The sequence below is a fragment of the Trichomycterus rosablanca genome, chromosome 5 (genome assembly GCF_030014385.1).
Source record: "Trichomycterus rosablanca isolate fTriRos1 chromosome 5, fTriRos1.hap1, whole genome shotgun sequence".
Taxonomy (NCBI): domain Eukaryota; kingdom Metazoa; phylum Chordata; class Actinopteri; order Siluriformes; family Trichomycteridae; genus Trichomycterus; species Trichomycterus rosablanca.
Genome location: NC_085992.1, coordinates 23,462,022 through 23,485,969, shown reverse-complemented (window position 1 = coordinate 23,485,969; position 23,948 = coordinate 23,462,022). Strand labels below are relative to the sequence as shown.

The 23,948-nt window shown below is 40.1% G+C and overlaps 1 protein-coding gene and 1 pseudogene across 1 annotated transcript in view; one reads left to right on the top strand and one right to left on the bottom strand.

The window, feature by feature from the left end:
• The window catches only part of LOC134314398 (elongin-A-like), a 31,252-nt gene extending 22,059 nt beyond the window's left edge, over positions 1-9,193 (bottom strand). Inside the window, exons 1-3 of the mRNA XM_062994992.1 lie at positions 9,122-9,193; positions 2,350-2,406; positions 2,142-2,254 (exon numbers count right to left, since the gene is read on the bottom strand). Of these exons, the coding sequence (XP_062851062.1) occupies positions 2,142-2,254; positions 2,350-2,406; positions 9,122-9,193 (242 nt within the window). The remainder of the gene's footprint in view (positions 1-2,141; positions 2,255-2,349; positions 2,407-9,121) is intronic.
• A 4,157-nt stretch (positions 9,194-13,350) lies between these two features.
• LOC134315000 (kelch-like protein 31) lies at positions 13,351-23,307 on the top strand (annotated as a pseudogene).
• Positions 23,308-23,948: the final 641 nt, after the last annotated feature.

Here is a 23,948-nt window from a genome sequence, read left to right as displayed (position 1 = left end):
GATATTCTGCTAGCACACCAGCACACCAGCACACCAGGTGTTGCCACAGGTCGGCTGGGCGCCATCTGACGGGCATAATTGGCAGTGCCTGCAGCAGATACTAATTGTCCACCGTATCTACAGGATGGGGACCGGACCATGTGTGGGTGAGTGGGTCTTCATATGCTGTGTGAGGACCCTGATTGGCGGAAGAGACACCTGTGCAGAAAGCAGGTGTGAGAAGAGGAGGGCTGTGCACGTGTCGAAAGAGGCGTGTACAGCGACGTGCTCTCCTTGGAAGCAATCTGGTATCTGTCAGCAGCGGAAGACAAAATTGAGTGCGCTAAATCGGGAGGAAAATGGGGAGAATATGCAAAAAAAAAAAAAAATACACAAATCCTATTTTAAGAGAAGTTGGGGTGTTTTGTAAAATGCAATAAAAAAGAATCAGTGATTTGGCTTAGGTCGCCCATGACCCTGTCGCCGGTTTACCACTGTTCCTTCCTTGGACCACTTTTGATAGACACTGACCACTGCAGACCGGGAACACCCCACAAGAGCTGCAGTTTTGGAGATGCTCTGACCCAGTCATCTAGCCATCACAATTTGGCCCTTGTCAAACTCGCTCAAATCCTTACGCTTGTCCATTTTTCAGCTTCTAACAGATCAGCTTTGAGGATAAAATGTTCACTTGCTGCCTTATATATCCCACCCACTAACAGGTGCCGTGATGAAGAGATAATCAGTGTTATTCACTTCACCTGTTATTTGGTCATAATGTTATGCCTGGTCGGTGTATGTGTTATACAAGGTGTATTTTTTTTAATTGTGGTTTGAAGGATTTAAGTTCAACAGTGTTTCTTGAAGACTGAGAGCAATGGGATTAAGTGTTATGAAGAGCGGTTGTAATTCTACATCCTTTGGATTCCCACTTTTATTTCTAGCACTTTCTAGGCATGATTTCTGCTGCAAGATTCGTTTCTTTTTAATCATACTTTCTATATTTGTGATTTGTGTTTGGTTTATTGGGACTGACATTCAGCCAATGCCTTCTGGGGACTTATGGTAAGTAGGAGCCAAAGTATTGTTTGTTGGAATTGAAATACCTACAGTCTATCCTATTCCTCAAACACCTGGATCTCTTTCTTCCCATTACAGGTCGCAGCTCACAGCAAACAAGCCACCCCCATTTGTCGTTTACCATCAGCAAGGGGGAAAGTGCTGGGGACCTGCTTTACCCCGGGTCCCCACAGGGGCTATATCGCCACAAAATAAATTACTTTAATAAAACAATATAAGCTTTAGGGGACCATAAGGAAGTTTTGTTTGTTTATTAGGATTTTAACGTCATGTTTTACACTTTGGTTACATTCATGACAAGAATTGTAGTTACTCATTACACAAGGTTAATCAGTTCACAAGGTTATATCGAACACAGTCCTGGACAAATTAGTGTCTCCAATTCACCTCACTTGCATGTCTTTGGACTGTGGAAGGAAACCGGAGCACCTGGAGGAAACCCACGAGGACAGGGGGAGAACATGCAAACTCCACACAGAAAGGACCCAGACCGCCCCACCTGGGGATCAAACCCAGGACCATAACAAAGTGAGACTACTGCCAGCGTTAGGAAACTTGGATGGCAGGAACTTACTTTTTAATATGATTCATAGATTACATCACTTAATCCATTTCAGACAGTGCATTTATATATAGGGCGGCATGGTAGCTTAGTGGGTAGCACTGTCGCCTCACAGCAAGAAGGTCCTGGGCTTGATTCCCAGGTGGGGCGGTCCAGGTCCTTTCTGTGTGCAGTATGCATGTTCTCCCCGTGTCTGCATGGGTTTCCTCCAGGAGCTCCGGTTTCCTCCCACAGTACAAAGACATGCAAGTGAGGTGAATTGGAGATACAAAATTGTCCATGACTGTGTCTGATATTAAACTTGTGAACTGATGAACCTTGTGTAATGAGTAACTACTGTTTCTGTCATGAATGTAACCAAAGTGTAAAACATGACGTTAAAATCCTAATAAACAAACAAACAAACAGCATTTATATATAACCCGCTCATAAATACTATTCGAGTAATCTGCCCAGCTCTGTAATACCATTAAATTTTTAAAAATAGTCTTAAACATGATTACTTGATAGGATATGTTACCATGAGGGATCTTTCGGAACCAGTTTTTTCCATTGATGTACTAACGATTTAGCAATTTCACCGGCATCATCATGCTTGCGAAAGGAGTTCACAACTTTACCAATTCCAGTCTCCTAAATAAATGATACAATTGTGTTAGTCACAAAACACAGACGAACTAAATAGCACCTTGTGTTTACAATTTTCGATATAGAGAATTGCCTCTTACAGCCAGAATATCAAGGGTAATGTCCAGTTCTTGAAGCTTTTTTAAAGTTTTTAGCAGCTGAAATATAAAACACACAAATATAAATACATATAAATATAAAGACATAATGACTAAGCTACAACCCCAAATCAGAAAAAGTTGGGACAGTAAGGAAAATGCAAATAAAATAAAAATGCAGTGTTCCTTACATTTACTTTCACTTTTATTTGATTGCAGACAGAATGAACCTGAGACGTTTCATGTTTTTCTGCTTAACTGCATTTCAGGCCTGCAATACATTCCAAAAAAAATTGGGACGGGGCAATTTAGAGCTAGTAATGAGGTGAAAAAACTAAATAATGATGTGATTCCAAACAGGTGATGTTAACAGGTGATTGTAATCATGGTTTGGTACAAAAGCAGCATCCAGGAAAGGCAAAGATGATCAGAGAATCTCCAGATTGTCAACAAATGCGTGAGAAAATTATTGAAATGTTTAAAAACAATGTACCCCAAAGAAAGATTGGAAGATTGGATTTGCATATTTCTCCCTCTACAGTGCATAATATCATTAAATGATTCAAGGAATCGGGAGGAATTTCAGTGTGTAAAGGCCAAGGGCGCAAGCTTAAGCTGAACGCCCGTGATCTTCGATCCCTCAGATGGCACTGCATCAAGAACTACCACTCAACAATAGCTGATATAATCACATGAGCAAGGGATTAGTTTGGCAAACCTTTGTCAAGCACAACAATACGGAGTTACATGCACAAATGCCACTTAAAACTTTACTGTGCAAAAAAGAAGCCTTGTGTTAACCATGTCCAGAAGTGGCATCAGCTTCTCTGGGCTCGGAGGCATCTAGGATGGACCCTCACACAGTGGAAACATGTATTGTGGTCAGATGAATCAGCATTCCAGGTCTTTTTTGGGGGAAAAAATAGGACCATCCAGACTGATATCAGTTACCAAGTCCAAAAGTCAGGGTCTGTCATGGTATGGGGCTGTGTCAGTGCCCTTGGCAAAGGTCATTTACACTTCTGTGATGGCAGCATTAATGCAGAAAAGTACACTGAGATGTTAAAGCAACGTATGCTGCCTTCAAGACGTCATCTTTTCCAGGGAAGTCCATGCATTTTTCAACAAGACAATGCAAAACCACATGCTGCACACATTACAAAGGCATGGCTGCGAAAGAAGAGGGTACGGGTACTGGACTGGCCTGTCTGCAGTCCTGATCTGTCCCCAATAGAGAATTTTGAAAGGAAAAATGTAACGACCCCGTACTGTTGCACATCTCAAGACATGTTTGCAGGAAGAATGAGACAAAATAAAACCTAAAAAACTAAATCACTTGGTATCCTCAGTGCCAAAACGTCTTTTAAGTGTGGTGAAATGGTAAATGCTTTACTGTCCCAACTTTTTTTGGAATGTGTTGCAGGCCTGAAATGCAGGAATGGATGTTTATTAATAAATGAAATGAAGTTGAGCAGACAAAACATAAAAATTCTGTCTGCAATCAAATAAAAGTCAAAGTAAATGTAAAAAACTCTGTGTTTTTTCTTATTTGCATTTTCCATGCTGTCCCAACTTTTGCTGATTTGGGGTTGTAGTATAAATGTTTATGTTTATTAATATAGATAATTTACTGGACCTATTTACAGCCATAACTTTCAATCTAACATTAAAAGAATTAGGGCATTTATCATACTCCATTTAAGGAAACACTCCACCAGTTCCACGCTATAAGAAAGCCAGATTGTGTTGACCAAGCAGAAGCAGCAGTCACTATGTATGGCAAAAAGCTACTCCACTGGCAAAGTACTATAATTGGGCAATATCACCACACCCCATAGGTTGCCCAGAGTCTGTGCATGTGCTTACAAAAATCATTTGTGACAAACAAATGTCACAGTTTAAAATAGTCACTGACCTGAAGAAAGATTAAGAAAACTAAACTGTAATCTAAACAAATTAAAGCAGTTTATCAAAATAATACAGAGTAACTTATTGCCTCATGGCTTTTAAATGTTATTCCTTAGATTGACAGCTACGCAAGGGGAAGCACAACTGCAGAAGTATTTTTAGGCCAGGAACACTAATGTCCCAACCCCCATGCCCTGTTGACACTCAGTAGGCCACCTGCATGAGGACAGACTAGAAATCCAACCCTGCATCTTTAACAGCAGCAGTCATTAAAGACGGCCTTGCCGCCTAATAGCTTTAAATTAGTCTCAGCTCAAGATTAGTCCTAATGCTAAACTTTATACAGTTGGTTCAACGTAACAGTTGCATATCAGAAAAATTGGGTGTACATGCCAGTACAGTGGACCCTTGACTTACGAATTTAATTGGTTCCGAAGGGCTGTTCTTAGGTCAAAATGTTCATTAGTTAAACCTATTTTTTCCCATAAGAAATCATGTAAACAGAATTAATCCATGCCAGACCTCCCAAACCACCCCCTTACCTAACCTTTCTAATGTCTTAAATGTTTTTCTTTTGTTATAAATACAATTATATTTAAAATTATAGAATAGACAATCCTGTAATAAACAACAATACACAGTAGTACTGTACAGTACATAAACACACATCACATTTTTTTATAAAATGTATCTACCAGAAACAACAATAACTCTCATATTTCTCTATTATTTCCTTTTTTATTTCAATAGCGTTGTATTTTGTAGGTGTAATTTCAACAACAAAAAACTGCGCTTCCTCTGCACCTTCTCTGGGGACATTTTAATATTGAATTTTACAAAATATAAAAAACATCGGAAAACACCATCCGCTGTCCGAATGTTCACTCACTATATATATATATATATATATATATATATATATATATATATATATATATATATATGAGTACACCCCTCACATTTCTGCAAATATTTCATTATATCTTTTCATGGGACAACACTATAGACATGAAACTTGGATATAACTTAGAGTAGTCAGTGTTCAGCTTGTATAGCAGTGTAGATTTACTGTCTTCTGAAAATAACTCAACACACAGCCATTAATGTCTAAATAGCTGGCAACATAAGTGAGTACACCCCACAGTGAACATGTCCAAATTGTGCCCAAAGTGTCAATATTTTGTGTGACCACCATTATTATCCAGCACTGCCTTAACCCTCCTGGGCATGGAATTCACCAGAGCTGCACAGGTTGCTACTGGAATCCTCTTCCACTCCTCCATGATGACATCACGGAGCTGGTGGATGTTAGACACCTTGAACTCCTCCACCTTCCACTTGAGGATGCGCCACAGGTGCTCAATTGGGTTTAGTCCATCACCTTTACCTTCAGCTTCCTCAGCAAGGCAGTTGTCATCTTGGAGGTTGTGTTTGGGGTCGTTATCCTGTTGGAAAACTGCCATGAGGCCCAGGTTTCGAAGGGAGGGGATCATGCTCTGTTTCAGAATGTCACAGTACATGTTGGAATTCATGTTTCCCTCAATGAACCGCAGCTCCCCAGTGCCAGCAACACTCATGCAGCCCAAGACCATGATGCTACCACCACCATGCTTGACTGTAGGCAACCTGTTTGCTGGCTTTCTTGTGCGTCAGCTTCCTTCTGGGATGACGACCATGCAGACCGAGTTGATGCAGTGTGCGGTGTATGGTCTGAGCACTGACAGGCTGACCTCCCATGTCTTCAACCTCTGCAGCAATGCTGGCAGCACTCATGTGTCTATTTTATAAAGCCAACCTCTGGATATGACGCCGAACACGTGGACTCAACTTCTTTGGTCGACCCTGGCGAAGCCTGTTCCGAGTGGAACCTGTCCTGGAAAACCGCTGTATGACCTTGGCCACCATGCTGTAGCTCAGTTTCAGGGTGTTAGCAATCTTCTTATAGCCCAGGCCATCTTTGTGGAGAGCAACAATTCTATTTCTCACATCCTCAGAGAGTTCTTTGCCATGAGGTGCCATGTTGAATATCCAGTGGCCAGTATGAGAGAATTGTACCCAAAACACCAAATTTAACAGCCCTGCTCCCCATTTACACCTGGGACCTTGACACATGACACCAGGGAGGGACAACGACACATTTGGGCACAATTTGGACATGTTCACTGTGGGGTGTACTCACTTATGTTGCAGCTATTTAGACATTAATGGCTGTGTGTTGAGTTATTTTCAGAAGACAGTAAATCTACACTGCTATACAAGCTGTACACTGACTACTCTAAGTTATATCCAAGTTTCATGTCTATAGTGTTGTCCCATGAAAAGATATAATGAAATATTTGCAGAAATGTGAGGGGTGTACTCACTTTTGTGATACACTGTATATACTGTATATATATATATATATATATATATATATATATATATATATATATATATATATATATATATAGAGAGAGAGAGAGAGAGAGAGAGAGAGAGAGAGAGAGAGAGAGAGAGAGAGAGAGAGAGAGAGAGAGAAGCTCGGAGTTAACTTGTTTGTGACGTCACGTGTTTCGCTAATTTTGGTTCGTAATCCGAAATTTGTTTGTACTTTAAGTTGAAAAAGATCATTCGTAACCCAAAATGTTCGTATGGTAAACCGTTCGTAATTCAAGGGTCTACTGTATTTGGTAGGAACACATAATCTGTTATTTTAGGATTGCTAACTGACTGGTAATCCTATGACTGGTGGTAAAGTAGTGCAGCTGGTATACCAGGCCCCACAAAGCACCATGGGTAACAAGGGACTGGGCTCAAGCCTCACCACCCGTCAATGTGAGTTTGTATGTTTTGTATGATCTACCCATGTCCATGTGGATTTTCTCTGGGTGGTTATTCCCCACGTCACCTACTAAAATATGCCAGTGTTACGGGGTGACTTGTAATTAGTTACATTATTTGAAACATTTTAAGATTATAAATTTTTGTAGCTGTCTCTTATATTTAATCTGCCCACTGTTAAGACTCTCCAAGAATTAAAGGAGGGTTGGCAGTCTTAATGCCCAAAGGACCAGAAGAAGAACCATGTTCAGATGTCCACTTAGTCATCTCTATGTATTGGCACACTCAGAAAAGATGTGTTAAATATTATTGACAGTGGAAGAACTTTGGCAAAGCAAAGCAACATTAGCCCACCACTGCTGGGATCTAAATCTATAGGGTTTGAATCACAGTGCTATCAACCAGCCTACACAGACACACAATGGGCCATATGTCTGTAAAATGATGGACAATGGTCGAGGCTCAATGCTCATCACTGCTGCGACTACGACTTCTGCCAGTTGATCAAGGCGTCTGTTTTCTGGCATGTCTTTCAAATAATGTTGGCATAGAGCAGGCATCTAATTGTATATTTGGAGACTTGGTGCCCCAATACACTGCAAATCTCCACAGCGAAAGCAAAAAAATCCCTATATGCTGTTTATGAATGTAAACAAACTGTTGTCTTATTGTCAAGTCAAGTCACCTTTATTTTTATAGCACATTTAAAAGACAACGTGTGTCAACCAAAGTGCTGTACATTAAAATCAAGTATAAATACCACTCAACTATGCAACATTTAGCAGATCATTAACATACATACAAAATAACATATGTACGCACCAACATATAAATAAAATAAAACCACTAAAACAAAGATGGCTATGACAACCTAACAAATATTCAAAAAAACTTTAAATTCTATCCTATACTTTACTGGTAACCAATGCAATGATGCCCTGGTATAATTTTAATGTTGGATTTTAAGATAATTAACAAAAATAATTCTACAATACTTTACAATACAATACCAAAGACATCTAAGTATCTCAAACACCACTGTATTGTACTGTAATGGGTTAATGATTAAAATGTGTAACTCATTTCTGACCTCATGGAACTGGTGGTTTATCACAGGAGTCCACCATGCTTGTGTTTAAAGCATGCAGAGCCTTTGGTGGGGTATATAGGGCAGTAGTAGCCTAGTGGTTAAGGTACTGGACTAGTAATCAAAAGATTGCTGGTTCAAGCCCCGCCACTACCAGGTCGCCACTGTTGGGCCCTTGAGCAAGGTCCTTAAACCTCAATTGCTTAGACAATATACTGTCACAGTACTGTAAGTCGCTTTGGATTAAAAAAGCATTTGCTAAATGCCAAAAATGTAAATGTATATAACATTATCATCAAGGATTTTTGTCTGTCTGGACTTTTACTGATGTGACATTTTCTCCATATTTATTATAAATAAATCCTATTGTTTTAACATATTTGTGTCTTATGTTTTTCAGTTTTAGATTTGCAAAATTATGAACAATAAATTATAGACATCACAACCCCACAAATACTTGTATTTACATACAATCTGGATTTAGTTAAATGTTACATAGACTATTCTGTTACATTAAAATTACAACATATACCTAGATCCAAATAAAGCACATTCCGTGCAGTGATCCGAGCGACACAGGTTCCCCTAGTTACCTTTTATCATTACATTTTATTTCATTAGATGTGGTTCATTAAAAAGTAGTTCTTTACCACTAAAACGAGTAAAATTCTTTTCTCGTTTAATATGTTTCTTGATAAAAAGAGTAAATGAGCTGTAAAAAGTGAGAGAGGGTTCAGGTGGGGTAAAGCTTAACCAGGGTTGCATGGATTGTGGTGTTTTTGCTGAGTGAAATTAAATAATCGTGTCTTATATGTAGGTCAGTTCCTGCAGCTGTGAGAAAACTGGCGTGTGTAACTGTAAACACAAGGGTGCACGTTCACATAAAAACGCACGGAATACCGTGAGCTTAATGTAATTAGTTTTAGCTAGTGTGCAACATGTCGGTGAAGAAAACAATACCGTGGTTCCCTCGGTGCACTCTTTTAGCTGATGTTTCAGCTGTAGCACTTTTTTCACGTCTGTAGACGCCATACTGAATGAAAGAAGCACTCTCTCCCACGCTCACTCTCATTCTCCTTCTGAGAGAAAACGCGACCCACACTGACCGGCTTTTTTATAAAGGCGGAGACCAAGCATGAAACAATTTCCAAGTTATTATTAAAGTATACAAGCTATTCATTTTTATCTAAAGAACGAATAAATTAATGAAAAATATATTATCCACAACTAGATATACAAATATAACGCTTTTATGTGTGTATTTTAGGATGAATACATGATCATATACATGTATAACATGTACAGTTCTACAATTACTGACTAGACCATCTATTTCTGTACATACTTTTTTTAGCCTGCTTTCACTCTGTCCTGTGCACCACAGAGCAGGTATTATTTAGGTGGTGGATCATTCTCAGCACTGCAGTGACACTGACATGGTGGTGGTGTGTTAGTGTGTGTTGTGCTGGTATAAGTGGATCAGACACCAGCCCTGCTGGAGTTTTTAAATACAGTGTCCACTCACTGTCCACTCTATTAGACACTCCTTCCTAGTTGGTCCACCTTGTAGATGTAAAGTCAGAGACGATCGCTCATCTATTGCTGCTGTTTGAGTTTTTTCATCTTCTAAACCTTCATCAGTGGTCACGGGACGCTGCCCACGGGGCGCTGTTGGCTGGATGTTTTTGGTTGGTGGACTATTCTTCGTACAGCAGTGACAGTGAGGTGTTTAAAAACTACATCGGCATTGCTGTGTCTTATCCACTACATACCAGCACAACACACACTAACACACCACCACCATGTCAGTGTCACTGCAGTGCTGAGAATGACCCGCCACCCAAATAATACCTACTCTGTAGTGGTCCTGGGAGAGTCCTTACCATTAAAGAACAGCATGAAAGGGGGCTAACAAAGCATGTAGAGAAACAGATGGACTACAGTCAGTAATTGTAGAACTACAAAGTGCTTCTATATGGTAAGTGAAGCCGATAAAGTGGACAATGTGTGTAGAAACTAGGAGCCGTAATGTTATGGCTGATCGGTGTACACCTATAAATTATATATTTTGTTATATATACATTGTTATATATTATATATTGTTGTATGTTAGGGACACACCTTCTAAACACTGAGTTCAGGTAATTCAGCCATTACCGTTGCTAACAAGTATATAAAATCAAGTTAAATCAATTATGAAGTAGATTTATTGTTCAAGCATGATTCTGCCCCTATGCACAAACCATGGCTCATAAAGACATGACATGAAGACTTTGGCATGCTGTGAGCCATGTATCCTCTGCCAACATCAGTGCCAGACCTAAAAAATGCACGTTTGACACAATGAACACAAATTGCCATTGGCACGCTCCACAATCTTGTGTAGGTTGTAATAGCACTAAGGGAAGATTCTATATTAATATTAAAAGTTTGAAATTGGATGTCCAACAAGCTTAATGACAGATGTGCACATAGTTTTGGCCATATAGTGAACATGCATACACAGTATGTATTTAGTATGTAGTATAGTATACACACACACACACACACACACACTTGTGTACACTGTTAGTCAAAACGGAAACTCTGTACCTTTTCCCATAACTAGAGCATATGTTGATCAAATTTTAAAATTCTTTACAAACACTGTTAGTAACTTGCGGTTGCAAAAACAGATAATCAATGTTGAACTTGGTCATAAATGAATACTAAACTACTAAACTAAAGTTGTCATGTATCGTTAATATGAAAATATCACTGTTCGTAAAAATTTCATTTCACAAGGTGTTGTAGCTACATGCTTAGGATGTGGCAACCAATATAATAATCACTCCACAAAGAGGAATCTGTTTATTTGTTTCCCACTGATTAACCACTTAGTTGACGGTTATCATTTATTCTGTGTAAATATAAGTTGCGGCTATCTGTGTGCGTTCTCTGTGTTTGTGTGTGTAAAGAAGTAAAATTGCCATCTACTTTTTTATACTTACTAGCTTAATGGTTATTTCCAATGGGCTGGTGGCATAGTAAATTAGATTGTTGTGCCAGCCTACACTTTTTTGCCTGCTAACTTCACAAATTCTTATAGAATATAGAATATTACAATATTAATGAAAATCAAATCAAAATTCTAAAGTTAAAAGCCCAATTTAGGCAAGTTAATTAGTGATAAACTTGCTGGCTAATTGCCAACCTGATCTGGCCCCTGCACAGTTACACATCTTTCAATAAGCTCTGGAGACGACTATCCTGCCAGCTGCTCAATATGAAACATTTTGACATAGTTTTCTAGTATCTTTTGTTAATACCCAATCATGATTCCCTCACCTATTAGAACATATTCATCTGCTTATTGTGGAGTGTTTGAAAATACTGTTACCTTATTTTTTTTTACTTTTTTGTCTTTGCCCCAACTTTGAGTGTGCTACAGGTATAAAATTCTAAATGTGTTTAAAATGACAAAAAACAATATAGTTGATCAGTGAAAACGTTGGAAATATTTTCTTTCTACTTTTGTCAGTAAAATTTAGATTCAGAGAAATAACAAATCACAGATTCTTCATTCTACTGCATTTTACAAAACATCCCAACTTTTCTGGAAAAGGTGTTATGCTATTGCAACAGGCTGCATCCACTTAAACAGTATTTCACATGGTGTGTCAGAATATTATTGACACCATGGGTTCTGCAGTAAACTGATATTCTTTTAGTAAAGTTTAGTACAGTATGAGATTTAGATCAGGGGACTAAGATGGCCAGAGCTGAAGCTTGATTTTGTGCTCAGTGAACCATTTTAGTGTTGACATCTTTTGGATCATTGTCTTGCTGGAAGATCTAAGGATGACCTACTTTAGTTCCTTGGCAGAGGCAGATAGATTTTGATTTAAAATGTCTTGGTATTTCATGGAGTCCAAGAGGTAGGCACTACCTGTTTCCCAGGAACAGGCTATTTCTTGGCAAGCCCTCCAAATAAAGACTTGGTCACCCTAAGATGCTGTTTTTTCCCAAGGAACTCTCCAAAAGTGATCCTTAGGAATTTTCATTTACCTCTTTTACCATACTGTCACAGTTAACTGGACCTTTTTAATTACTGCCCTAAATGTAGGGATTGGCATTTTCAGGTGAATAGCTATTTGTATAGTAATGCTCTGCTTTGTGAAGGTCAATACACATTTCATTTCATTTAAATTGTGTGTTCTCTTGTCTTTCCATGTTGAAGAATGTGACCACTTTGTCACTTCATATACACCAATCAGCCATAACATTAAAACCACCTCCTTGTTTTTTACACACATTGTCCATTTTATCAGCTCCACTTAATATATAGGAGCACTTTGTAGCTCTACAATTACTGACTGTGGTCCATCTGTTTCTCTGCATGCTTTGTTAGACCCCTTTTCATGCTGTTCTGCAATGGTCAGGACTCTCCCAGGACCACTACAGAGTAGGTATTATTTGGGTGGTGGGTCATTCTCAGCACTGCAGTGACACTGACATGGTGGTGGTGTGACTTCACATCTACAAGGTGGACCAACTAGGTAGAAGTGTCTAATAGAGTGGACAGTGAGTGGACACAGTATTTAAAAACTCCAGCAGTGCCGCTGTGTCTGATCCACTCATACCAGCACAACACACACTAACACACCATCACCATGTCATTGTCACTGCAGGGCTGAGAATGATCCACCACCTAAATAATATCTACTCTGTGGTGGTCCTGTGGGGGTCCTGACCATTGAAGAACAGGGTGAAAGCAGGCTTAAAAAAGTATGTAGAGAAACATATAGAGGTGGTTTTAATGTTATGGCTGATCAGTGTATATACCCCAGTGAAACAGGTATTTAATGGATTACTCTGACCACTTCAAAAGTAAATAAAACTGCTAAATTGTTTAAAAATGCTTTAGTTTCATTGTTTAAAGAACATCTAGAAGAAAAAATATTGTGGTTTAGAAATAACTATTTTTTGATAGGGCATTTTTTTCTATGAATGAATTTACTTCAAATAAAGGTTGGATTTCTCCCCTTTTGTTAGGGTGAGATGTTTTCACAGTTGTTGTTGATGAGTCGTGAACTGAATCAATTAGAATGAATCACTGAGTCGAGCAGCACTAGTGTGGAGGGATAAAGGAGGAGTTGATCATTACCCACCTACCGTACTCAGTGTGTGTCTCAGTCTTTCTGTCTGTCTCTGTCTCTGTCTCTCTCTTCTCCTGCACACCAACGTGGAGGTGCAAGTCCTTTCCTTACCGGCACCCATATTATCTTCGTATAGGTATGTTTAACTTTTATATTTTACTTTTTCACTACTTTTAAATAATTGACTGCTGTTAATAAAGTTTTGATTTTTAATTTTTGCATTGGGAGGACTTGTAGACTTAAAGAACTTAAATTCTTGAATTGTTGCAAATACATGGATCTTATTTATAGAAACAGACTGCAGCCATCCTGATAATACCCTCATGTTTAAATTTTATTTCTCAAAATAACTGTCACTGTTGAAATCATAATTATTTACAATAAAATGAGTACAAGACGTACAGGCAGACGTATTCAGGCTTGAGTTTAAACGATCACAGATCATTGTAATTGTTAAGGCAAATATAGAAGAATAGAGAATAAAAGACTTAATAGAATTAATATATTTTAAATAGTAAAAGGTCTAGTACTAGAGAGATTGTGGTTCCTGACAGAAAGCCTATAAAAGGAGTGTGAGGGGGGAGAGATGCATGGCTGCTATTCCTGGCTACAGCTGTGATAAACTGTGACAGATGCACTGAAAGACTTGTTGATATGCTGTAGCATGCTGAAACAACATAGAAGTGTATTCTGAGGACAATATAGACAGACCTTGTTTCAGTTTTAGCATTTTATAGTTTTATAGTTATATAATCTAGTTATATAATATAGTTATAATCTGTCCTGGTAGTCAAATCAAGTAACCAAGGGAGCAATTACTTTTTCACAATCTTGATAGGCATGTTCAAGTAAATTAAATTATGTTTTACAAAATGTATTTTTCTTTTGTGTAACATGTTTTTCACTTCATTTTCATCAATCGCTTTATCCTGGTCAATGTCACAGCGGGTCCAATTAACCTGAAATCGGGCGGCACGGTGGCTCAGTGGGTAGCACTGTCTCCTCACAGCAAGAAGGTCCTGGGTTCGGTCCGGGTCCTTTCTGTGTGGAGTTTGCATGTTCTTCCCGTGTCCGTGTGGTTTCCTCCGGGGGCTCCGGTTTCCTCCCACAGTCCAAAGACATGCAAGTGAGGTGAACTGGAGATACTAAATTGTCCTGTGACTGTGTTTAACATTTACATTTTCGGCATTTAGCAGACGCTTTTATCCAAAGCTACTTAAAGTTGTGACAGTATACAATCTAAGCAATTAAGGGTTAAGGGCCTTGCTCAAGGGCCCAGCAGGGGTAACCTGGCAGTGGTGGGACTTGAACAGACAACCTTATGGTTACTGGTCTAGTACCTTAACCACTAGGCTACAGCTGCACTAAACATCAGTTCAACATTAAACTGTTGAGCCGCTCAGGTGGCGCAGTGGTAAAGTACACTAGTGCACCAGAGTTGGGGATTCGAATACATCGTATCGAACTTCAGCTCTGCCTTCCGTCTGGGCTGGGCGGCAGCATGAACAACGATTGGCTGTTGTTCGGTGTTAGGGGTAAAAAGTCAGATCATAGGTCCTCATAACTGGTGCAACTGTGGCCCCTGCTGGCTGACTGATGGCGCCTGCACAGGGCTCAGGAATAATGCTGATAGGGGTGTGGCCCTCCGTACACAGTGCCCGTGGGTGTATAAATTTGACTCGTGCAGGTAAAAAATGCAGTCTGTACTGACTGTACGTGCCGGAGTTGAGAGGCGTCCTCAGTCAGCAGTGAAGGGTAGATTAGGGGAGAAAAAAAAACAAAAAAAAAAACACATTAAACTGTTGAACTGATGAATCATGTGTTACGAGTAACTACCGTTTCTGTCAGAAATGTAACCAAAGCGTAAAACATGACATTAAAATCTTAATGAATAAATAAAACAACCTGAAATCACTGGACGCAAGGCAGGAATACCCTGGTGCCAATCCATTGCAGGGCTTTGGCCACTCACATTGGTTTTAAAAGGTCTAAATACCCCTGTTAAGATGCCAAGCTTTTTATATTTTTGAAAAACCTACATCACTGCCAAAAACATGAGGGAATGGTCTGATAATGTGCTCAGCACTCAGTACTAGTAAAATTTTACTCAGGCCGTTAAGCGTACATTTATCATATCACATAAATTCAGTAAATCTTCATATTAAAAAAAAATTTGTTACTTTTTTATATTTTAATAAAATACTGGAATAAGTACATTTAGGGCAGTCTAGCCAGTATGCAGCCAAAAATACCTCTTCAAAAATTCTGCTGAATGATTTACACTGATCAGCCATAACATTAAAACCACCTCCTTGTTTCTACACTCACTGTCCATTTTATCAGCTCCACTTACCATATAGAAGCACTTTGAAGTTCTACAATTACTGACTGTAGTCCATCTGTTTCTCTGCATGCTTTTTTAGCCTACTTTCACCCTGTTCTCCAATGGTCAGGACCCCCACAGGACCACTACTGAGCAGGTATTATTTAGGTGGAGCACTGCAGTGACAATGACATGGTGGTGGTGTGTTAGTGTGTGTTGTGCTGGTATGAGTGGATCAAACACAGCAGCGCTGATGGAGTTTTTAAAGTGTCCACTCACTGTCCACTCTATTAGACACTCCTACCTAGTTGGTCCACCCTGTAGATGTGAAGTCAGAGACGATCGCTCATCTATTGCTGCTGTTTGAGTTGGTCATCTTCTAGACCTTCATCAGTGGTCACAGGACGCTGCCCAGTGACAGTGAGGTGTTTAAAAACTCCATCAGCGCTGCTGTGACTTATCCACTTATACCAGCACAACACACACTATCACACCACCACCATGTGAATGTCAGTGCAGTGCTGAGAATGATCTACCACCCAAATAATACCTACTCTGTAGTGGTCTTGGGAGAGTCCTGACCACTGAAGAACAGCATGAAAGGGGGCTAACAAAGCATTCAGAGAAACAGATGGATTACAGTTAGTAATAGTAGAACTACAAAGTGCTTCTATATGGTAAGTGGAGCTGAAAAATGGCCAGTGAGTGTAGAAACAAGGAGGTGGTTTTAATGTTATGGCTGATCGGTGTATAGTAAGGTGCAAAAATGTGTATCTGCATTCAAGAAAAGCATTATTGCTCCTTTAATAGTGTGGTGAAGTTTAATAAGTAAATCAGCTAATGTGCTTTGGGCAGTTTGGAGGGCTTACCTCAGTTCTCCTGTTTAACATGTTTGTTGTATTTGTTTATTCATGCTTTGAGCTAGACACCTACTAAATGAATTATTGTCTCCTTAAATGCCCAGACAATTCTCTTCAACTTTAAATTTAAATTTTCCCCCCAAAAAAAATATGTCTAGGCTTTTGCACAGTGGACACCTGGCCATGAGCTTGTTGAACACCCTATTTAATAACCATGAATATTAAAATAGATTTTGGAGCGTGTCTAATGAAAATTTTTCTAATCCAGTCAAAAGACTAAATAGGGCCGCTCAGGTGGCGCAGCGGTAAAAAGACACGCTGCAACCAGAGCTGGATTCTGAGTACCTCGTATCGAATCCAGCTCTGCCTCACCGGTTCGAGGCTGAGTGGCTGTATGAGCAATGATTGGCTGGTTGCTCAGTTGGGGGGTGGGACAAAGAACCGGATGTGGGTCTCTCTCTGTCAGAATGCGATTACGACCTCTGCCGGCTGATTAGAGGCGCCTGCACAGAGATGAGGAAGAGTGCCCTTAGGGTGTGTCACTCCGCATGCAACGCTAGGTGGCGCCAAACTCATAAATGTGTGGGTGGCAAAAATGCATCCGGCTGCTGCTCATGTTTCGGAGGGGATATGGGTTAGCTTCGATCTCCTCTGTCAGGGCAGGGTTCGGCATAGACGAAGAGATGAAGCACGATGCAAATTAAACAATTGGATGCGCTAAAGGGGGAGAAAAAGGGGAAAATAAAAAGCCATAACATTAAAACCACCTCCTGGTTTCTACACACTGTCCATTTTATCAGCTCCACTTACCATATAGGAGCACTTTGTAGTTCTACAATTACTGACTGTAGTCCATCTATTTCTCTACATACCTTTTAGCCTGCTTTCACCCTGTTCTTCAATGGTCAGGACCCCCACAGGACCACCACAGAGCAGGTATTATTTAGGTGGTGGATCATTCTCAGCACTGCAGTGACAGTGAGGTGTTTAAAAACTCCATCAGCATTGCTATGTCTGATCCACTCATACCAACACAACACACACTAACACACCACCACCATGTCAGTGTCACTGCAGTGCTGAGAATCATCCACCACCTAAATAATACCTGCTCTGTAGTGGTCCTGGGAGAGTCCTGACCACTGAAGAACAGCATGAAATGGGCTAACAAAGCATGCAGAGAAATATATAGACTACACTCAGTAATCGTAGTGCTTCTATATGGTAAGTGGAGCTGATAAAATGGACAGTGAGTGTAGAAACAATGAGGTGGTTTTAATGTTATGGATGATTAGTGTAAAGCTTACTTAACAATGGATGTTCCAGCAGCATTTGAAAATCTGGAAATGGTCTTAGAGAAAACAGGTCCGATGTCCAGTTCTGATGCCTCTGTGCTTATTGTAGATGGTTTTGAAGGTGGACAGGAGAAAGCATCTGCACTTTGACTGTGTTATGACACATTCCTCCATCATCAGTATTAAGATTATCTGCAACTGAGGCCAATGTAGTTCCATACCAGACGCCATAGCCTTTATGTCCTCTGGCATCAATGAGTCTTGGCCGCCCAAAAACCTGTCGTCAGTATATGGCTTGTCTTTATTATATCACTGTCAGTGGGTTCTCACCAATGCTTCCTGTGGACACCCCTAGCTGTTTCAGAAATACTTCCACCCAGTCATCTGGCCATAATGATTTGGCCCTCATCAAAGTCACTCAGGTCTTTATGCTGCCAAAATCTGTTTCATTCTACCGTATTACCAGTAACTACCATCAGCTCAACTTTTTATATAGTCTTGACTATGGCATGCATTATTGTTATAAAACAGACATTGCTGTGCACGTTGTTTTAATATTTTGGCTCATCAGTTGTGTATTATCATCTCTTTATCTATAGGTCTGGGCGGTGACCAGCTGCAACAGTCATGGCACCCAAAAAGAACAAGGCCGCAAAGAAGAATAAAGCAGACATCAATGAGATGACTATTTTGGTGGAGGACAGCCCGGTAAACAAAATCAATGGGCTGAACACTCTTTTAAGAAGGTGCAAATGGCTTTAGCTGTATCTCGACAGAGGTTACAGATGCTGTCTATGCCCCTAACCTCCTGCAGGGCCTCAGTAACATGAGACAAGATAGTTTCCTGTGTGATCTGACACTAGCAACTAAATCCAAGGCCTTCGACGTTCAAAAAGTTGTAATGGCTTCTTGTAGTGAGTATGTACACAACATGTTAAAGAAGGAACCAACACTTCAAAAAATTGACCTTAATGAGATTTCCCCAGTTGGTTTGGCCACAGCCATCACATATGCCTACTCTGGAAAACTGACCCTGTCACTCTACACCATCGGTAGCACGATTTCAGCAGCCATGTTTCTGCAGATCCAAACCCTGGTCAAAATGTGCAGTGACTTCCTAATGCAAGAAATAAGTGTGGAAAATTGTATGTATGTAGTCAACATTGCTGATACATACAACCTAAAAGACACCAAAGAAGCAGCTCAAAAGTTTATGCATGAGAACTTCATTGAGTTCTCAGAGATGGAGCAATTCCTGAAGCTCACCTACGAACAGATCAGCGACTTTCTTACAGATGACTCCCTGCAGCTGCCGTCTGAGCTCACGGCCTTCCAGATTGCAGTCAAGTGGCTGGACTTTGATGAGAAGAGACTAAAATATGCACCGGACCTGCTGACACACATTCGCTTTGGTACCATCTCTCCTCAGGACCTGGTTAGCCACGTGCAGAGCGTTCCCAGGATGATGCAGGATGCAGAGTGCCACCGTCTTCTGGTAGATGCCATGAATTACCATCTGCTGCCATATTAACAGAACATTCTTCAGTCCAGAAGAACCAAGGTTCGCGGTGGCCAGAAAGTACTGCTTACGGTGGGAGGACGACCTGCTTTGACTGAAAAGTCCCTCAGCAAGGACATTCTCTATAGAGATGAGGACAACATTTGGAATCGTCTGACTGAGATGCCTGCAAAGAGCTTTAACCAATGTGTTGCTGTCCTGGATGGCTTCCTCTATGTGGCTGGTGGTGAAGACCAGAATGATGCAAGGAACCAAGCAAAACATGCTGTTAGCAATTTCTGCAGGTAAATGTTTCTCAAGTTTTGGCACTACATGAAACTGGTTAGTAACACACTCACATTTACAAGAGGGCAGTTTCAAGCTGCTCAGGTGGCGCAGCGGTAAAAAGACACGCTGCAACCAGAGCTGGATTCTGAGTACCTCGTATCGAATCCAGCTCTGCCTCACCAGTTCGAGGCTGAGTGGCTGTATGAGCAACGATTGGCCGGTTGCTCAGTTGGGGGTGGGACAAAGAACCGGATGTGGGTTTCTCTCTGTCAGAATGCGATTACGACCTCTGCCGGCTGATTAGAGGCGCCTGCACAGAGATGAGAAAGAGTGCCCTTAGGGTGTGTCTCTCCGCATGCAACACTAGGTGGCGCCAAACTCATCAATGTGTGGGTGGCAAAAATGCATCCGGCTGCTGCCTATGTTTCAGAGGGGATATGGCTTGGCTTTGATTTCCTCGGTCAGGGCAGGATTCGGCATAGACAGAGAGGAAGCACGATGCAAATTGAACAGTTGGAAAGGGGAGAAAGGGGGAGAAAAAGGGAAAAAAATAATAAAAAATAAAAAAAAAGAAGAGGGCAGTTTCTCTGGGCAGTGGGAACCTTCTGGCACTGTTGTACTTTTTTGTGTGCATCATGAACAGTTATAATGGTTCTTTGCATGTGTTTTGCCTTGACTAAGCAATTACTTGTGTTTTTTATTTACAGATATGACCCCCGATTCAACGCATGGCTCCATCTTACCAGCATGATTCAAAAGCGTACACACTTCAGCCTCAACACGTTCAATGGTCTCCTGTTTGCTGTGGGTGGCCGTAACTCGGATGGCTGCCAGGCCTCTGTTGAGTGCTATGTTCCATCCTCGAATCAGTGGCAGATGAAGGCCCCCATGGAAGTATCCAGATGCTGTCATGCTAGCAGTCATTGATGGCAAGATCTTGGTAACCGGAGGTTACATAAACAACGCCTATTCTAGGGCAGTATGTTCTTACGACCCGTCAACAGACAGCTGGCAAGATAAAAACAGCCTTAGCACCCCAAGAGGATGGCATTGTTCCACCACTATTGGTGATCGGGCTTATGTTATTGGTGGCAGCCAACTTGGCGGGCGCGGAGAGAGGGTAGATGTCTTGCCAGTCGAATGTTTTAACCCACATTCGGGTCAGTGGAGCTATGTTGCCCCCTTGCACACGGGAGTGAGTACAGCCGGTGTTTCCACTCTGAATAACAAGATTTACCTCTTGGGTGGATGGAACGAGGTGGAGAAGAAGTACAAGAAGTGCATTCAGGTGTACAACCCTGACCTTAATGAATGGACTGAGGAGGATGAGCTGCCTGAGGCCACAGTGGGCATCTCATGCTGTGTTATTACCATCCCCACCCGAAAAACAAGAGAATCAAGGGCTAGCTCAGTATCATCTGCTCCTGTCAGTATATAGGTGGCATATAAAGCTAATATAGGATTTAGAATAGGGAAATATACTTCACTTGATCCTTCTAAAAAAGATAATAAATTCCCAAGGTTTCTGTTTGCTTCAGGTTACTGTTCACATTAAGACCAACCATTTCTTATTTATTGCTGCCCCAAATGAAATGAAAACAATCATACATAAGCTAATGAAAGTAACAATGGTATGTCATAATTACACATACAATAGACCATATACATTTAGGTCATTATTAATTCTTGGACAGAGCCCGTGGTTCAATACACAATCAAGGAGACTTTAAGCAACACCAGTGACATGGTGGCTGCTAGTCTGAATGCAAGGTTATTCACATTTTGTGTTAATTAGTACATACTTTTATGCATTCTGGTGACCTCTGCTGCTTGCATAACAGCCTCGCTGACCAAGGACAGCATGCTAGCATGTGCCTGCTATAAAAATTGTACCCGCTCCTTCACACCTGTCGGTGACAGATTCTTACAGAGAGCTTTACTGCAGCTTGTGCTGGCACCTCATTCAGGCAGTAGGGCTGCAGTCCAATCTGAAGTAATCATCCTCCAATATTAGGTGGCAGTTTGAAGTGGGACTGCTTGATGGAGTCATTCCAATCTTTTACAGGCATTTTGCATCAGCAGTTTTTCAAGGAACGTACTGAACATTTTAGGCCTTAGAAGTTCTACGACAACCAGCAAGATTAAACAGAGATGCAATTTGAATTAAAAAATGTGATTATAACTTACAGACTTTAAAAATAAAGTTGGAAGTCTGTTACAAATGGTTATTTTTATTCCCCCTTCAGAGTGAGCTTATAGGCTCTTTGGTGTTAGGGCATAGTGATGATCACTTCATAATGGACCTTGGTTTGTTTCTTAGGATTTTAATGTTATATCATACACCTTGGTTACATTAATGACAGGACAGGTAGTTACAGGTTAAACATGATTCATCAGCTGAAGTTCAATGTCAAACACTGTCAAGGGCAATTTTGTATCTCCAATTCATTTAACTTGCATGTCTTTGGACTGTGGGAAGAAACTGGAGCTCCTGGAGGAAACCCACACAGACGCTGGGTAAACAAGCAAACTTCACACAAATAGGACTTGGACTGCTCCACCTGGGAATCAAACCCAGTGCTACACGTCAAGCCACTGTGCCGCTCCCATAAACCAGGAGTTGATGTTACAGGAGCAAGGTTATTTACCAGCTCTCTTTCTCTAAAACACAACCAAGAGAGTACAAGACTGACACTGCTGTCAGTCTGGAACTGGAACTTGGGTCTTCACATCGCATTAGAATGCCGCGCCATCCGAGCACCCTGTGTGTTAAATTAGTTGCCTGAATCTGAAAGTATTAAAGTGGTTCAAAGGTTGGGAGAATACTATTAAATAATTAGGTTTGTTTTCGAAGGTAGTTTTTTTTTGTCTTTTATTTTGAAAAATGGATGTGAAAAGAATAAAAAAATGATTTAGAGGTTATTTATTATACAGTTACTTTTGAAAGGGGCCAAGGGTTCTATAATTGCTTATTCAGCCCTTCTCAATAATGTAACATGCATTGGGTGCATAGAACTAATCTATACAAAATTGTTTGTACACAAGAACTTTCAGTGATGCCAATGATAGACATAAGTGAACAATTATTTAACAAATTTTTGTTTTCCATAATGAGATAAGCTTATCATGATATATGTTTCTTTTCAAGAATGTGGTGAGAATTGAGGATTTTAATTTACATTTAGCAGACACTTTTATCCAGAGAGACTTATTTGGCTCTGGGGCCCAACAGTGGCAACTTGGTGGTGTTTGGGCTTGAACTAGCAACCTTCTGAATACTAGTTTACTACCTAAACCACTAAACATCCACTGCTAATTAATTTAATCCCACTTACCAGAAGTAGTTGCGATGAAAGTTGTGTCTCCCACGTGACACTTGAGTAGAAGTGTGCATGATGGCTGCTTTGGATATAGCAATATCAAACATCAAAGACAGGAAACATTAGAAGAGTCATGATGAAAGTTGAATAGGGACACAAAGGGTGACAGTGATGGTATGTTTTGTAAAACGTTTGAAGGGCTACTGAAATCTAAGTTATGTGCCTGAGCTTTCTGGATCGTCATGATGAACTCCTGACAGCTCATGATTTTATTAATTGTAGGTTCTTGGAAACAAAGTATTGCGACAACTGCACACCACTGTGATTTTTTAAACTGACTCATTTTAAATGAAAAGCATTTTGTATTTATGCTGATTCATTGTACTTGTCCAAGTTCTACATATTTATTAAAAGGTTCCTATAAGTGTTAGTTGTCTTTTTTGTAGTTGATTCTCTGATGTAGATATTATCAAGATCTTCTTACTCATTTAGAATTTACTTGTTACCCAAATACGAAAGCTCTGATTTTCTCCAGCATTTTTATATGATTTTACCTTTAAAGAATGTTTTGTGTATTGTTTTCATAATTATGATGAAGTCAAATATGAGTCTTAGACATAATTGGCCATCCCTGAAGACAGAAAGGTGTAGTATTTTCAACTCAGATACCAGTATAACTGAACCTCTAGTAAATGCAGGGAAACTTTGTTACTATAAATAGAATATGAGAGACTATTTTATGTTAATAATATTTAATTAATAGAGTACCAGTTCTATTAACAACACTTCTCAAAATGGGATAGACTGAGTGAAAATGAATTAAAGACTAGTAATGAAAAAATAGCATTACTAGTTGAATTAACTTATACGTATAGTAAACTTGATAAAATGTGGACAAATCTTAAGATTTAAAATTCTACTGAATTTATATAACAAACCACCTTACCAACATTTATGATGGTAGGTAAAGAAGATCTTCTGGGGGTTGTTGACTAAAAATGAGTCTGAGTGGTCCCCCTTGGTCATTGTCAGATTGGGGGAGACTGAAATGGACATGGGATCAGC